The 18648-nt window shown below is 37.1% G+C and overlaps 1 protein-coding gene across 1 annotated transcript in view; it reads right to left on the reverse strand.

Moving 5' to 3' along the window:
• Window positions 1-11425: 11425 nt before the first annotated feature.
• The window catches only part of XRCC2 (X-ray repair cross complementing 2), a 29681-nt gene continuing 22458 nt past the window's right edge, over window positions 11426-18648 (reverse strand). Inside the window, exon 3 of the mRNA XM_058533846.1 lies at window positions 11426-16520. Within this exon, the coding sequence (XP_058389829.1) occupies window positions 15802-16520 (719 nt within the window). The 3' untranslated portion in view covers window positions 11426-15801. The remainder of the gene's footprint in view (window positions 16521-18648) is intronic.

Consider the following 18648-nt stretch of genomic DNA (forward strand, 5'->3'; position numbering starts at 1 on the left):
CACACTCAACTGCCAAGCCACCGGGCCGGTCCTATACCTATTTTTAAACTGGGGCAAATCTCCTTCCTGATGTTACCAATCAACTAATTCTGTTCATTTATTCAGTCCTACTATGTACTTATTATATTTAGACTTAAACATCTTACTAAGAAATGCATTTCCAATACATTTTACCTTGTGTTACCCATTATTTATCAATGTTTGAAATATTTAGGTTGTTTTGACCAATTGTGTTGTACTAATAACTGTAATAATTACTCAATTACTTAATACTTGGAGCCTTAAGGTCACAGGAGAAAATTGTTTCTAATTTAAATTCATATGCATATTTTTGTTGCAGACACATGTGGTCAGGCCAACAAAGTCAGTAAAAGGACTTTCAAATATAAAATGTATATTATATTAGATTAAAATTCTGTAGGGGAAGGGAATGGAAATACAAATTCAGGAAACTAGTAATAATGTAAAAATTTTGACTATTAAATATAAGCTTTACCTTTTAAAAACAATTTTTAATTTTTTAAAAATTGTGGTAAAATATATATAACATAAAATTTACCATCTTATCCATTTTTAAGTGTACTGTTCAGGAGTGCTAAGCACATTCACACTGCTATGCAACCAATCTCCAGAACTCTTCATCTTGCAAAAGTGAAACTCTGTACCCATTAAACATTTCCCCATCTCCCCCTCCCGCCAGCCCCTGGCAAACACCCTTCTACTTCCTGTCTCTATGAATTTGACTACCCTACTAAGCCCCCATAAGTGGAATCATACAGTATTAGTACAAACTTTACTTTTGCATTTTAAAAAATGGGTGGTAGGTATCAAATTGCTATCATATGTAGATTTCACTGGATATATTTAACAAATGTTTTATTTTGAAATGTTAATATATCAGAAATCAAAACTTTTGCCACTATCTAAACTTATGAGTTAAAGTTCTGAATGTCAATTCAAAAGGTGTAAGGCGATACATAATTTTCCAAATTTTGTGTAGGGAGTATCTGAGTAGAAAAGAAGCCCAGGGATCCTATTTCTGTCTTTTTGTTTTACACATAGGAGATTAAATGATTTACATACACAGAGACCTATTTGACTGTAGTGCATCAGAAAGAATCTAAGGCTCCTGACATCTAAGAGCTCCTTCCAATCACAGATTCTGTTGTCCATAAATTTCATACATTTATTTCCATTTTAAACACACTATTCACGTATAATCTTACATGTGAATACCTTGTATAGTCAAGAACCCTTTGTAATAAAAAATACTCCCCATCTCTGGCATGTTAGATTTTTATACAATGAACTTATTAGACAAACCTGTATTTGTTAATATGGTTAGTATTTTGTTTTAAGTAAGATTAAGTGTATCACCCTATAAGTGATTAGTACACTAATATGGACTTATAGGGGTAGGAGAGACCTCAGAGGTCATCTAGTCAGAAAAATGCAGAAGAATAAACTAAGGCACAGTGAAGTAAATTGCCCCCAAATAGCCTTCAGAAAATTCTGAATCATATTTAAAATGTTAAGGACATGAATTATGTGACTACCCATAAATATTTCTGAATCTTTTAAAAGGGATCCTTTAAGAAACTTCAAAATAAATGAATGGAATCCAATAATTTAAAACTCAAGTGCTGTTATTTCTACAAGATCTAGGATTATATGTTCATTTGTTCATTGAAAGAAAAATCACATTTTCATTTCTTATATTTTATTTATATTAGAGAGAACACTTCAATATTAATTGAAATATCTATCCATTAAATGCAAAAATGTTAATGCAATATTAAAAATGAAATTGAAATGAAAGCAAGGGAATATCACATTAAGGTTCCCATGGCAACGCTCACTATACTTTTCAGCTTCTGAATTGTAATATGGTCATTTATTACAGGCTCATATAAAATATAATTTTGCAAATATTTAAAGAAGTATAGGTTAATTCATATCAATTTAAGACTTCAGATGCAATGTAATCTAATACATCAGAGTAGGAATACTCTAAATATTAACCCATATGCTTAATTTAGACATATCTACATAAAACAGATGTGAACTTCCTAAATTTTGAATGATTTGTTAGTACTCACATGAATCATTCCATTTCGCAGTTCCCATCACGGTTGAATCTGAGCCTTATGTTACTGAAATACTAATAGAGTTATGGTCAATTGCCCCGCTCTTTAGTTTAGGAAGAGTTTGAAATTATAGATCACGAATTCTGCCAGATGTAAATTCATTAGTTCACACAAGTTAAAAGTCCAGAAATTGAATTATGAGGAGATCAAATGATACTCCCAACGCCCTACCTTTATCGTTGCCTCTGCTTTTTCTACGACCTTCAGTGGTACATATTAATGTACTGAAAACTCAAAAAAATAAACATCCTTTAACCAAGCAATATTTTTTTTTATGTAAACGAAAGAATTGGACTACTATAATGCTATATGTATAAGGATTTAGAAAAAAATATAATCTAAATGTCCATCCATAGGCGTGGTTTAAGCAAACTATGGTGTACAAAGCTTTGAAAAATCACTATATATTGATGCGTAAAGGTGTCCACAGCACAGTGTTAAGTAAACAAAGCAAGTATAAAACAGTATGTACAGTAAGGAAAAACCCAAAACAAAGCAAACCAAAGAGCCAAAACACTGTCTCAAAAACAATGTGAATACATGTATAGAGAACAGTCTAGAACAATGTAGCCATCTTCCTTAACTTACAGTGGGGTTACGTCGTGATAAACCCATCGTAAGTTGAAAATATAGTAAGTCAAAAATGCATCTACTATACCTAACCTACCGAGCATCAAGCATCGTAGCTTAGCCCAGCCTATCTTAAACGTGCTCAGAACGCTTACATTAGCCTACAGTTGAGCAACACACAACGCCTATTTTATAATAAAGTGTTGAATGACATGTAATTTATTGAATACCGTACTGAAAGTGAAAACAGAACGGTTCTATGGGTCCAGCATGGTTGTGAGTGTATCGGGTGTTCACCCTTGTGATCCGGGGCTGACTGAGGGCTGCGGCTGCTGCCCTGCCCAGCATCACGAGACAGGATCGTACTGCATATCGCTAGCCCGGGAAATGAGCAAAATTCAAAAATTGAAGCATGGTTTCTACTAAATCTGTATCACTTTTGCACCATTGTAAAATCGAAAAATCATAAATTTAACCGCCATAAGTTGGGAACCATCTGTACTCCAAATGTTAATGGTAGAGATCTCTGGATGGCATGATTGTAGCTGACTTATTTCTTTATTTTTCTGAAGTTTTTTTAAATGAATATAATTAGGAAATAAAGTATAAGTGTAAAGTAAGTACTGTCTGTCGTTATGAGTGTGAAGATATTGATACTCTCCTTCACTGAGGGTAGGAGTATAAGTTGGTATGAACCTTCTTTTGATAACATGAAAAACTTGCAGCAAATCTACTTCTATAATTCTATTTTTAAAAAATAATTGTGGAAATTGGAAACCACTTAAATATTCAAGAATGATTAAATAATTACATATCCATAGGAGGGAATACTACATAGCCATTAAATGTTCACATTGTAGAATATTTCTGTGGGAAAATACTACTGATAACATGTCAGATCAGGATGCTTTTAGCTGCAAGTAATAGAAAAGCCTGACTCAGGTTAAATTATGAAATTTCTGCATAACCATGGTGGTTGAACATACCCATTTACCTCTGATTCCTCCTAAGACCTGACTAAAATGACAGACCAGGGGGAAAAGTACAAACCCATAAAGACAAAGAAAGGGGAGAGGAGACAGAGCAGCACAGTTTTTGGAGTTAGAAAGAAAGCTGGTGGGTGGGGGTAGGTCTGTGGACCTAGTAGAACAGATGACATGGAAACCTACCAGGCAGCCCAGAAACAGGCTGATATACCCATCAGAACTCAGAAAATGCTCAAGAACTGAGCACATTTGGAATGTGGGAGTGTAGTGGAAGGGTTGATATGAGAAATGAGAAAAACTCAGGCGCCCCTAAGAAACCAAAAGCTACTTGCAGTGTTTGGAGATTCATGTCGCTCCCACGTCCAACCATCAAAGTTTCATAAAATGTTGAGGCCAGAGCACCCTATCCGCATGTGTTTGTGTGTATATGTTATGATTACTGTAATATATGATAATGGATTTATGAGGCATATTAAAAATGAACCTTAATGAACTGATGAGAACATCCCCAAATCTCATTCTGCTGCCCCATGCTTTTCTAATTTTAGCATCTAATGTTTAGTTTTGCTTGGTTTTGCACCTTATTTAAAAAAAAAAACTCCACATAAAAAATTATAAATGAATGCTCTTAATAGCTTTATTCATCATAGCCCCAAATTGGAAATAACCCAAATGTCCATCAACTGATAAATGGATTTTTTTAAAGTGTTATATTCCCACAATGGAATCTTATATGGCAATAAAAAGGAATGAAGGGGCCGGCCCCGTGGCTTGGTGGTTGGGTGCATGTGCTCTGCCACTGGCGGCCCAGGTTCGTATCTTGGGCGTGCACCGACACACCACTTGTCTGGCCATGCTGATGCCGCGTCCCACATACAGCAACAAGAAGGATGTGCAACCATGACATACAACTATCTACTAGGGCTTTGGGGAGAAAAAGGGAAAAAAAAAAAAAAAGGAGGAGGATTGGCAATAGACGTTAGCTCAGGGCTGGTCTTCCTCAGCAAAAAGAGGAGGATTGGCATGGATGTTAGCTCAGGGCTGATCTTCCTCACAAAAAAAACAAAAAAGGAATGAAGCACTGACACACGTTGCAACATGGATGAATCTTGAAAACATATGCTAAGTGAAAGACGCCTCACAGAAGGCCACATATTGCATGATTCCGTTTACATGAAATGCCCAGAACAGGCAAATGTGTAGAGACAGAAAGTAGATTAGTGGTTGCTAAGGGCTGGGGAGAGAGGGGTAATGGGAGTGACTGCTAATGGACAGACGCTTTCCTTTGGGAGTGGTGAAAATTTTCTAAAATTAAATTGTTGCATAACTCTGAATAAACTAAAACCACCAAAGAGTATACTTTAAATGGGTGAATTTTATGGCATGTGAATTATATCTCAATAAAGCTATAAAAAAAGGTATTATGTTGAATGTATTCTTCGACAATATCTTTTAAGAGAATTCAATACAATGTTTCTAAGATTTATCTAATGTTTATGCATCTTGCAGTAGTGCATTCATTTTTAATGCTGTTGAGTGCTTCAGAGTATGAATATACCACGGTTAGTTTATCCATTCTATGGTGAATGGATGTTTTAGTTGATTCTGGCTTTTGCTGTTACAAACAAGGCTAACAGAAACATATTCATACACCTTTTCTAATGCATATAGGAATTTCTCAAGGACATATACCAGGGCCGGCCCGTGGCTTAGCGGTTGAGTGCGGGCGCTCCGCTGCTGGCGGCCCAGGTTCGGATCCCGGGCATGCGCCGACGCACTGCTTCTCCGGCCACGCTGCGGCTGTGTCCCACGTACAGCAACTAGAAGGATGTGCAGCTATAACATACAACTCTCTACTGGGGCTTTGGGGGAAAAATAAATAAATTAATTAATTAATTAAAAATCAAGGACATATACCAGATTAAAGGATATACATGTGTCTAACTTCATAAAATAACGCCTGATTAGTTCCCCGAGTGCTGTACCACTGTGGGTTTACATTCCCGCCAGCAATGAAGCAGCGTTCTCTTTGTTGCACATCTTCTTCAGGACCTGGTGTCGTCAGCCTTTAAGTTTCTCTCATCCAAGTGTGTATGAAATGACATCTTATTGACATCTTAATTTGTATTTCCAACTGCAATGAGATTGAACCTCACTTCATGGTTTTTTTTTGTTTGTTTTTTGTTTTTGCCGGGGAAGATTAGCCCTGAGCTAACATCTGTGCCAATCTTCCTCCACTTTGTATGTGGATTGCCGCCACAGCATGGCCTGACAAGTGGTGTAGGTCCACACCTGGTCTGAACCCAGGCTGCTGAAGCAGAGTGCGCTGAAGCCAACCACTATGTCATGGGGCTAGCCCCTTACTTCACGTTTTTTGATCATTCCTGTTTCTTCTGTGAGATGCCTCCAAATGTTTTGCCCACTTTTCTATTCATTAATTTTTCCTTACTGATTTGTGTGTACTTCATATATATATGTGTATATATATATACACACACACATGAATATACACATAGACACTATATATATATTTGTGAGAGAGATTATTTTGGTTATTAAATATTTGTTATTCACATGGGTCGCAAATATACTTTTGGTGTGTAACATCTTTTTACTTTGTTTACTGTATCTTTTTTTTAAATTTATTTACATTTTATTTATTTTTTTAGGAAGATGGGCCCTGAGCTAATATCTGTTGCCAATCTTCCTCTTTTTTTCCTTTTTTTTTTCTCCCCAAAGCCCCAGTATGTAGTTGTATATCACAGTTGTGGGTTGTTCTAATTCTTATATGTGGGACGCCACCTCAGCATGGCTTGATGAGCGGTGAGTAGGTCCGCGCCAGGATCTGAACTGGCAAACCCTGGGCCTCTGAAGTGGAGCGTGTGAACTTAACTGCTATGCCACCAGGTCGGCCCCTACAGTATCTTTTGATGAATAAAATTCAAAGTTTTAATGTAGCCAAATTTATCTTTTTTCAATTATGATTACTGCTTTTTGTATCTGTTTCAGAAAGTACTTCCCTACTCCAAGATCACAAATATATTCTCATATACAGTCTTCTGTAGTTTTTAATGTTTTGCTTTTACATTTATGTCTTTAACCAATGGAATGGATTTTTTAAAATATATATTATGTAAAGATCCAGTTTTATTTTTCCATATGTATCGTCCATCCTTGCTACAATGATCTGAATAGTCCATCCTTTCCACAATGATTTGCTACTTCTGACACATATTAAGTTCCACACACGCGTGGGCTTGTTCTGGAGCTCTATAGTCTGTTCTATTTGTTTATCCTTGTACTAATAAGGCACTATCTTAATTACTTGAGCTACATATCTTTCCATATAATAGGGTAAGCCTCCCACCTCAGTCTTCTTTCAGAACACAGAGCATCCTTAGAGGTGCACTGCTCAGGTCTCCTTCTGAGAGCAAACCTGCCACAATGGGTGCAGTTGGTCGACAGCCTCCAGCTAACCATCTTCTGTATCCGCTGCAGCATTTGAGCAGAGGTAATGCTCTTCCCAGGCAGTTTACCAACGCCCGAGCAAGGCGAGGGTACTAAGGCCTGGCCACCTCTGCCCAATGTGGGACTCCTCCACAGACAATCTTTGCACCTGTTGTTCATGCCAAGATTTTCTCAGAGCTGTACTGCCAGCCTGAAGTTCTTCCTGCCAATCCTTCTTCCTTCCTCCCTCCGTCTACAGGTGTCAGATCTGCATCACGTCTGAAGGCTTGCCCTGCCTAATCCTACTCTCTCTCCTCTTTATCTTTTACACCTTAGATTTCTAACCATATTTTGGCATCTGCCTCCTGGAGGATCTGAACTGATAGAAAGGTCTTGGCTATTCTTGGTTCCTTGCTCTACTAAATTTAAGAATCAGGTTCCAAAGTGAAGCAAAACAAACAAAAACACTTTGTTGGGATTTTTTACTTTTTCTGCATGGTTGGACATGATCTTAACTTTTTCCCCTTTAGTTTATGTGGCAAATTATGTTGATTGATTTTCTAATGCTAAACCAAACTTGTGTTCCTGGGATAAATCCAACTTGGCCATGATTAGTACCTATTTCTATTTTGTTGAATTTTTTGTTGATTGTGTTTAGTATTTTTGCATATATGTTCATCAGTAAGAATGGCTTGCAATTTTCCCTTATAATGTCTCTGTCCAGTTTTGGCGTCAAAGTGCTGGTAGCCTGATAAAATGATTTGACACCATTCTTCCTTAAATGTTTGATAGAACTCACTGGTGAAGCCACTGCAGCCTGGAGTTTTCTTAGGTCTTAAATTTCTGATCCTATTTCTGTAATAGTCATAGACTTTCATGCTTTTAAAATGTCTTCTTGTGCTGGTTTTAATAAGCCATATTTTTCTATTAATTTGCCCATTTTAACATTTTTCAAAAATTTTCAGCATAAGATTACTCCTAATAACTTATCTTTTGAAGGTGAGTAGACCCTATAGTGGTGTCACCTTTTTCATCTCTGATATTGGTTATTTGTGCCTTTTTTCTCTTTTGTCTTCATTGATCTAGCGAGGGGGTTATCAATTTTATTAGTCATTTCAGAACCAATGATTGGCCTTGTTGACTTTCTTTTTCATTTGTTTTCTATTTTATTAACTTCTGCTTTTATTATATTTCTTCTATTTGGAGAAGGGGATTTAATTTGCTACTCATTTTCTTCTTTAAGTAAATACTTATTTAGCTCATTTTTTAGCCTTTCTTTTTATCTAACGTAGGGGTTTAAGGCTATAAATTTCCCCTTAAGCACTGTTTTAACCATACTCCTCATATTTGATATGAATTTCATTAGTGAGTTCAAAATATTTCATATTTTCCATTGTGATATCTTTTATCCACATTTTATTTTGAAGTTTATTACTTACTTTTGAAATATATACAGATTTTCTAATTTTTTTATTACTAATTTCTGGTTTAATACTACTGTCACTGGAGAACTTACTTCGTGATTTCAATCCTTTGAATTTTGTTGACACAGCTCCACAGCCCAGTATATGGTCACTAAAAAATTAAGTATGCTAGGAAACACTGTGTCCTGCACTTGATGTGGTGTGGTGCTGGCTGACCATGCTGTCCAGTCCTCAGTACCCTTTGCTTCTACCAATCACTCAGGAGTTAAAATCTCCAACCACGATTCTGAACTTATCTATTCCCCTTATACACTTCTGTAAAGTTTGGATTACCCTAGTGAATTGAAAGTTTTATCAATTTTTTTATTTCTATCTCTAGTTAAAGATACTCTCTAGCTTCTTACCTTAATATCTGTTATCTGCATTACTGTGTGTGTATCGGCTTTCTCTTGATTCGTGTTTAGTGGAGGATCTTTTTCCATTCTTTTAATGTCAAGTTTCTCACGTTCTTTTGTGTAGATGTCTCTTTAGAATAGCAAATATGTATTTTTAAAATCCAGTCTGAAATTGTGTTTTAAACAGGAGTAGTGATTAGTCCTTGTAAATATAATGTAATTATTGGTATACATGGTTTTAGATATACCATCTTTTTTTTTTTCTTTGTGAGGAAGATCAGCCCTAAGCTAACATCCATGCTAATCCTCCTCTTTTTGCTGAGGAAAACCGGCTCTGAACTAACATCTATTGCCAATCCTCCTCCTTTTTTTCTTTTCCCCAAAGCCCCAGTAGATAGTTGTATGTCATAGTTGCACATCCCTCTAGTTGCTGTATGTGGGACGCAGCCTCAGCATGGCTGGAGAAGCGGTGGGTCGGTGCGTGCCTTGCCCGGGATCCGAACCAGGGCTGCCAGTAGCGGAGCGCGCGCACTTAACCACTAAGCCACGGGGCCGGCCCTAGATATACCATCTTATCATGTCCTTTCAATTTGTCCTGCTGTACTATGTTCCTTTTTTCTCTTTAGATGTTTTTTTTGAGAAAGATTGGCCCTGAGCTAACATCTATTGCCAATCTTCCTCTTTTTTTTTCTTTTTTCTCCTCAAAGCCCCCACTACATAGTTGTATATCCCAGTTGTAGGTCCTTCTAGTTCTTCTATGTGGGACGCCACCTCAGCATGGCTTGAGGGTGGTCAGTAGGTCTACGCCCAGGATCTGAACCAGTGAACCCCGGGCTGCCGAAGCGGAATACGCAAACTTAACCGCTGCACCAGGGGGTTGGCCCCTCTCTTTAGATTTTTAAAATCTTCTCAGTTTTCCTCTATTCATTTTAAAGTCATACCCCTTTTTTCTATTCTTGAGTGGTTATTCTAGAAATCATAACAACCAACCTCTTTATCAGTGTCTCCTGTTAATTAATACCTTTCCTTCTCTCAATGTAAGGACCTTACAACACTAATAACTCCATTTACTCGCACTCTTAACTCATAAGTTGTTCTTCCTCTGTATTCTTTTTTCGTGTGTGAGGAAGATAAGCCCTGAGCTAACATCCATGCCAATCCTCCTCTTTTTTGCTGAGGAAGATTGGCCGTGTACTAACATCTGTGCCCATCTTCCTCTACTTTATATGGGACGCTGCCACAGCATGGCTTGACAAGCTGTGCATCGGTGTGCGCCCGGGATCCGAACCAGCAAACCCTGGGCCGCAGCAGCAGAGTGCGCACACTTAACCGCTGCACCACCAGACCGGCCCCTTCCCGTGTATTCTAAGTCTGTATAAGTTGTGTATTTGTGTGTGCCTGTTTACAGGGGGTCATTTGTTTCTGCAGTTTCTCACTCATAGAGACTTGTCTTTTTGTGTCATTTTATCATACATTGTATTTTGGACATTGCATTTAAAAAAATTCACTTTTAGAAATAATTTGAGGCCTAGGATGATGATATCATCCTCCAGAGAGGATTTTTGTTTTGGTAGGGACATGAGGGCACTACAAGTCTGAGATCAACTTTGTTAATATACCTATTACTCAGATTTAACAGTTACCAATATTTTGATATTCTTGTTTCATTGATACCCCCTTTAAAATTTTTTTAAACACATTTTAAAAAATTATCTTTTAAGCCTTGTGATTTTTTGAGCCACCCGGATGATGAGAGGCTGAGCTGCAGTCTGTGCAAGGGCTGGTTTACTTTAATTTCACCCTTCATCCACGGGTTCTACCATTCAGGGTCCTGGTTAAATGGGGTGTGGTTTACTAAGGTTCCCCAACAGAGTGACACCAACAAAAGCAGTTTACTCTCAGCTGCTTCAAGGGACATCTGGATTTCCTTCCTCTTCTGGATCTTGACCTAGTAATTCTTCACTAACTGGTTAACTCTTTGACACTTTAAATATAAATGTGTTCATATTTTATCCAGGTTTTTTTGTTTTAATTTTAGCAGGTGTTTGTGTAAATTACATATTCTGCTATTACTGCAAGTCCCACTAAATGACTATGGGGAGTGTTCAAATTACTGATTCAAGTCTTGTAATTATAGTATTTTTCAGTTTTTCTTTTTTTGAGATTGTTTTGGTAAGATGTGTTCATTGTCTCAGTTTTCCAATTTTTTGATATGGTTATTAACATTCTAAAAAAATCTCTCCTCTAGTTATGTCTTCTTTGTGATTCCTAAAACTGTTTATTTGAGCTCTTTGATCATTTGGCTTTGTTTTTACGATTTTGCTATTTCACTCATTTCTACTGTTTTTCTCCTATGTCCTTTTGAGTTTATTCTCCTTTTCTAACTTAAGTTGTATGTTAGTATTTTCTAATTTTGAATATGATTTCTTATTTGAACTATTATTTAGAAATTTAAACTTTTTTTCTAAATTTGTAACCTTTCTAGTTATCTTTTTTGTTGTTGAGTTCTGGCAATTGCATTATAGTCAAGAAAGAGGATCTCCATGATACTGATTCTTTGAAATTTGCTAATGTCTTCTTATCATAGCATGTGATAAATTTTCCTTTTGTGTTTAGAAGAATATGCATTCTTATTTTATATGCAGAGTCTGCATATGTTCATTAGATCAAGCTTGATTTTGTGTTCAGATTCTAGGTCTTTAACTGATTTTTTTAATTGCTTGATCTCCCAGGTATATTAAAATATCTACCATGGTGGTGACTTTGTCAATTTCTCCTTGTAGTTCTCTAAATTTTTGCTTTGTATTCATTGAAGTTATCTCACTGAGGACATATAAAATTAAACAATGAATCAAACCTTCTATCATTATGTAGCAATCTCTGTTAAAACAGAAAATGTTGTAATAGTAAAAAAGTCTACTTATACAGCTACAAGAGCTTCCTTTTGATATTTCTCTGGTATCTTTTGGCTCTCAATATTTCTGTATTTTTGTTTTAGACGCATTTCTTCAAAAAGCATATACATAGTGGATTGTCAAAAATCTAGTCTAACAACCCAAGATTTTCGAAGAGTTCAACCCATTTACAATTGGATTTATCTCTATCATATGGTTTAGAGCTTGTATGTTCTATCCACTTTTTCTCCTGTGTCTTTGTTCGTTTTTTGTTTTTCTCATTTCCCTTTTGCCTCCTCAACATGTACTACTGGAACATATACTAATTTGTTTCTTTTAGAGGCAGCTCTTCAAATTGTCAGGTTCATATTTAATCAAGTCTAAAGTTGGTCTATATCTTTACTCTCCCTCAGAATATAAGATCTTTAGAGTGATATAATTTCAATTACCAACCTTACATGCACTAGTCTTATAGGCAAAAGGTTACCTAGAATTTTTACTTTAATTTTTTAATTTCATTTATTTATTTTTTCCCCCAAAGCCCCAGTAGATAGTTGTATGTCATAGCTGCACATCCTTCTAGTTGCTGTATGTGGGACACGGCCTCAGCATGGCCAGAGAAGTGGTGCGTCGGTGCGCGACCGGGATCTGAACCCGGGCCGCCAGCACCAGAGCGCACGCACTTAACCTCTAAGCCACGGGGCCGGCCCTAGAATTTTTACTTTAAATTGGGTTTTTCCTCCTACAAATCAGTCATTACTATTGTTTTATACTATCAATATTTCTTTAGATTACTCATTGCTTACTGTTTTCTTTACTATTACGTCTTACATCTCAGACTTTCTGGGATAATTTTCCTCCACCTTGAAGTATATCTTTTAGAAGTTCCTTTAGTGAGGCAATTTTGGTGATAAATTCTCAGTTTTTGTTCCTCTGAAAATGTCTTTATTTCACCCTCATTCTTAGATAATCCATATAGCTAAGTGGTCTGCATCAAAAGCTTTGAATGATATTAATAACACAGCAGTTGATAGTTGAAAGCTGGAAACTTCATACACACAAAGGAAGTGGTGAAGTAAGCACTACCTTAATTTAGCACAGCATTTATCAGACGATCATCTGAAATATCTTTCATATGCATTTTTTTACTAGATTCTCACAATGATCCTAACAAGTTCACTGTAAGAAAAGTATCTTACGATGCTCATTTTTTTTTTACAGGGAAATGGGATAAATATTCCAAGATTTGTAATCACTCACTCCCGTGGTTCTTTTGGTTCCATCCAGCGTCCCCGGTGTCTGCTACCTAGGTAGCTGAAGACATGCCACTTCTCTTTCTCTTTAAGTCTGATTCTTTTGACAAGTATTAAAATTTCTATAGTGTTCAAAAAATCCCATTGGTATAACTTTTAGTTTAAAACAATGTTTTATTAACCAGGATTCTTAATTCCTTGTAACATGTCAGATAACAAATCTTTTTAAGATAACTAAGTCTTTGGTCTGACACATTAATATATAATTGATAACTTAAGTTAATATAAAAGTTCATTATTTTTTAATCATGTTCCCAAAGAATAAGTTATAAATCTGTGAATAACAGTCCATTAAATTAACACTTCATTTATACAGAGGAGAAATGAAAAATCCTCTCATAGTCAAGGCTAAGATTCTGCTGAGTTTTTCATATACACATGTAACACACACATGACCAGGCTGCAGAGCTGGAAAGGGAAGGTAACTGAACTGTCATCTTTTCTTAACAGCTAAAAGGAGTACTCTAGAATGGAGCAAGAGATTCTCAATCTTAATGATCACATACTCTTCTCAGGGGAAAAAATAAGCATATTCCCCCAAAATACAAATATTTATAAATTATTTATGTGTAACATGTATTGCATGTAATAAAATATACAAAAATATAAATTGAAAAAGGATGAACTATAGATAAAATATGTAATATATATTTTTTTTTGGTGAGGAAGATTCGCCCTGAGCTAACATCCCTGCCAATCTTCCTCTATTTTGTTTGTGGGTCACCACCACAGCATGGCTGCCAACAAGTGGCGTAGGTCTGTGCCCAGGAACTGAACCGGGCCACTGAGGCAGAGTTTGCCGAACCCAAACCACCAGGCCATGGGGCCGGCCCCCAAAATATGTAATATTTTAAAATATTTTAAATTATATTAATGGCAAAATAATATTTATGAGGGCATATAGGTGTGTGGATGTGAAATAGTAATGTGATCCAATGTAATTCAACTTGATTGCCAATTAGACTGCTATCATTTTTAATTTCATAATGTGGCTAAAAAGCAAATATTGGGCCTGAAGGGCTGTTAGTCTGAAGACTTTTTATTGTCTGCTGACAGTTTGGTTCTCCCTCATCCTCAAACAAAAGTAGTTCCTAGACAAGGATTTGTCATTCATTAGGGAGACAATCTCAGGAGGCCCCCTGAGAGAGTGGGGAAGCAGGAAGGAAGGATGGAAGGCAATAAACGGTGTGTTAATGAATAGATTATTGCCGGGAGCAACTGGGCATGAATCCTCCTGAGGCCACTCTGAGAAATACCTCAGTGTCCTCTCACTGAAGCGTGAGGACGCTGGAGTGTTTATATACCAAATCCTGACCCACTCTGCTAGGCCTGGCCCACATGCAGCCCAGTGGGCTCTGGCATCCCGAAGACACCTTCAGAAGTCTTCAGGTTTCGTAAACTGAGGAGGAGCCAGAAGAGGCCCAGGGTACACGGGTGGGGCACAGACAGTACATGCTACATCTGCTCCCCTGCGCTATGGAGAATATCATCTTCCATCTCAGGTTCTCTGCAGGATTCTTTCTAAGCTCTTAAAAAGAATCTTTGTTAGATAAGTGAATTTACAATTAGATAGTTTAAACTAAATAGGTAACATAAATGAACGTGCCCACGAGAACACCTCTGTCCATTCTTTCCACATTTCCCAGAGGATATATCAACTATGTATGTGACAGAAGACAACCTTACATATAGATTGAATGAGTGTCAGGGTCAATTTGAATATCAAATATTGATATAGCAATCTTTTTATGGATTAAAGTGTATAAATAGAAGTTCTAAAATTTTCTTCCACCACAATACATTACCTTGTGTACCCTTTGGAGTGCATGCTCCCCCATTCTGGCCATCAGTGGACCAAAGTATATAAAGCTTTGTCCAGCTCTCAGCTGAAAAAGATTTGATTCATTTCAGGGTATGTCTAGACTATTCCAAATGGGTAAGACAATACTAGTAACATAGAGTTCTAATATAGTTTTAGCATTTGTCTACAACTTAACGAGGAGGAGATGAAAATTTCAAAACAATCTTCACAGAATTCCTTGAATGGGTATCTTATTTCCCTGTGTTTTAAAAATTCTACAGAAACCCAACCATCATGCAATTCCATCTTGGAATTCGGTGTAACTTAGATCAAAATGATCTGACTTTCCATAGTTTTTGGTGTGAAAGGTAGATGGGTAAGCTCCTTGTTTTCATCCCTTTTATAGAAATAACAGCTTTACAGAAACATTTCCCAAAGTCACAGCTTCCTAAAGGAGTTATACATAAGAAATTAGAAATGCATTTAAACTTTCCTAAACAAATAAGTACTTAACTGAATTCCAGAAATGTGACACAAAGTTATAAAAGTCTATTTTATTTAGGCTGAAATGTGTATATTATTGATTTAGTTTTTAAATAAGCTTAATATACAATTTACTTAATATAATTTTGATTAATCTTCAACGACCTAGGTACAGAATAGTTTGAAGTTTTACTGTACTACTTTAAGAAATCCATTCTGTATAGAAATACTGTTATGTTAATTCCCCTAGAGTTTAAAACTTTAGAATGGAATCACTTCAGCTGATTAAAGACTTTTTAAAACTTGCATACTATCCCACAAAGACTATTTTATGAAACATATCAACAAAACTCAACCCCACTTTCTCCAATGATAAAAAAATGTTTTCTTAAATTGCTACTTTTTAAATGACGTGAAACTAAAGAAAATTGGTTGCTGGTTTTAGAATCGTCTTTGGAGAAGAATATCCTCCGCTTCACCGCTTGTTGCCACGCCTTACAGAGATAGGGTCTATAGTCCACACCCGCATCACTCGGAGGGTTAGACGCAGAGGAAGGCCCTTCTGTGGAGTTTGAGGTTTTCTGCATTATACTTTGTGTTGTTGCAAAAAGAGCCAAGCGATACTCCTTTACAAGTTTCTCTAAGAACTGCGAACACTTCTTCAGAGTCACCTCTTGTAAGTTGAAACTTTCACCTCCGTTGACACGGTCTATCCAGTAAAAGGCTGACAGGCTGTCCACAATCAAAAGGCAGAGGGAGGGGTGACTACAAAACATAGCTTCTAGTGAGTAAAGTGTGAGAAGCAATTGGGTGCTACTATTGCAGTATACCAAAAAAAATCTTCCAAGGCAACGTTTTATTATTTCTTCAGAACTTTGGAATAGTCTATGCTCAAGAATTGTAACAAGCCGAAGCATATCAAAGTGGTAATCTGTATCAATAAATAAGACTTCTACTTCCAGTCCACCTTCTGATTTTGGAAGTATACATCGTGCTGTTAAATGATAAAGCATTTCTGTTTTTCCTGTTCCTTCCGGACCATGAAATTCAAGAATATCACCTGTGCAAAATTTAAAAATGTCAGTCAAAATGCAGCAGCACAATAATAGTAGGCTACAAAATGAAAAGTCTGCAAAATTGTTTAAAAAGACATTCACTAGAATGTGAAAGAAAATCTATTTGCCAAAATGGATCTGTTAAGCAAATACAAATAAATAAGGAAATTAAATCATTAAATTTCACCTCTGAGAAAGAAGTTGGCTATTAACTACCATCAAGAAAATTCGAAAACCAGAATGACAAGGTTGAAAGGGGCTTAAGAGAATCTCCTGGGGCTGGGTCCACATGCACTCACACTTAAATTGGTGACATCAGAGTTAACAATCGAGTGCCACAGGTCCAGGGCCTTTCAAAACTCTGCTAAATACTATGGTACACACTGTGTCTGGTAATTGATTACCCAATTCTCTCGTTTTTCCTTAAGTATAAAACTCCAACTAGGGAAGGCAATGTGCCCAGCTTAAAAACCACTTTTCTCCCTTGCAAAGAGGGGTCACTGGGTATCAAAGCTGTAGCCAGTGAGACACAGGCTACAGGGGATGTCTGCCGGGATTTCTAAGTTTTGCTTTCCAGATATAGGAACCACTCCCTTCTCTGGAGGTGAAGCTGCCATCTTGAGACAGTGAGGATGAAAGGTGGACTCTAAGGATGGTGGAGCAGGAGGAGAGGAGGTATCCAAGACTTTGATCAAAATAGGGAACCCCGGACCAGCTATGCACAGCCTGCCTCTACACCACTTGTGATGTGAGGAAAATAAGCCACTACCTCGTAAGCCACTAGGTTGGACTTCCATTGCATGCAGTTGAAACAATCCCTGATTAGCGTTTCTCCATGTTATTGGCATTATGGGTAGAACAATTCTTGACTGTGCAGTTTCACACATACAGGGTGGCAAGAGCCCACAGCTCTCGGGCCCTAAGTGCCAACAGCAGCCCTCAACTGAAAACAGCCCTACACATTTCCAGACTGCCTTTAGTTATTCTTTGCTACATGAATCTCTCGTGAAACGGTGTCCAGCTGGAATGACATCTGTAAGGTGAATTATTTTCCTAGCTTTATAAATAGAAGTCAACTACTCTGAACTTTAAAGACTCCAAATCTCTTTCTATTTAGGTTCCAATAACTCTCTTTCATTGAGGACAGCACAAATTAAATAAAACACCTGGGGAAATTGTCCCACCTCCAGAGCTTTTCAAAATCCACTTTAAACAGTGGCCTTCCAATTCTTGCTAGTTAGTTTGCCATTTAATTTAAGGCTGAACCACATAATTGGAAACACTGTTAAAAATGCAGATTCTTAGGCCCCAAACAAATTACGTAGTCTATCTGAGAATCCAGTTACTTTATTTCCTGTTATTACTAAGAAACTATTGTATGTTGGAACATTGACAAATAATGTATAAGAAATCTAGCAAATTGCCACCACATTATATTTAAGGTAGTATAAAACTTCAGCCAATTTCCACTACAATCTTACACACAATTTGCAGTTCAAAATTGACATTAAAGGGGCCAGCCCTGTGGCACAGCGGTTAGGTGCGCACGCTCTGCTTCAGCAGCCCAGGGTTCGCAGGTTTGGATCCCGGGTGCACACCAACGCACCGCTTGTCAAACCATGCTGTGGTGGCGTCCTATATAAAGTAGAGGAAGATGGGCATGGATGTTAGCCCAGAGCCAGTCTTCGTCAGCAAAAGGAGAAGGATTGGCATGGACGTTAGCTCAGGGCTAGTCTTCCTCACCAAAAAAAAAAAAAAAGACATTAAAAGATTCCCCCCCTCAAAGATTCCAGCCTCAAGGAACAAAACTATTTTCACACTGACAATTGTTCATGGATGCTCTTATTAAAAGTCAACATAGTGACTAAAACTATATTCAACCCAGATGTTCAGTTTACTCTCTCCTACTATATTACTAAGGAACTAAGCTGAAACCTTCCCCCTGGCCCCAAATAAAAGTCTTTTACTGCCCTATATTATAAAAAGAGAATAAACTACATGCACTAGATGAAGAAACATTAACACAGAACCAATATTAATGGTAGCAAAGGAAAGTTGAAAACACAGTTTAGCAAGATTAATCTGAAAGGGGTTTATAGGACACAATGGACCATGCAGAAACACGATGGGGAA

Source organism: Diceros bicornis, chromosome 3, assembly GCF_020826845.1.
Source record: "Diceros bicornis minor isolate mBicDic1 chromosome 3, mDicBic1.mat.cur, whole genome shotgun sequence".
Classification (NCBI taxonomy): Eukaryota; Metazoa; Chordata; class Mammalia; order Perissodactyla; family Rhinocerotidae; genus Diceros; species Diceros bicornis.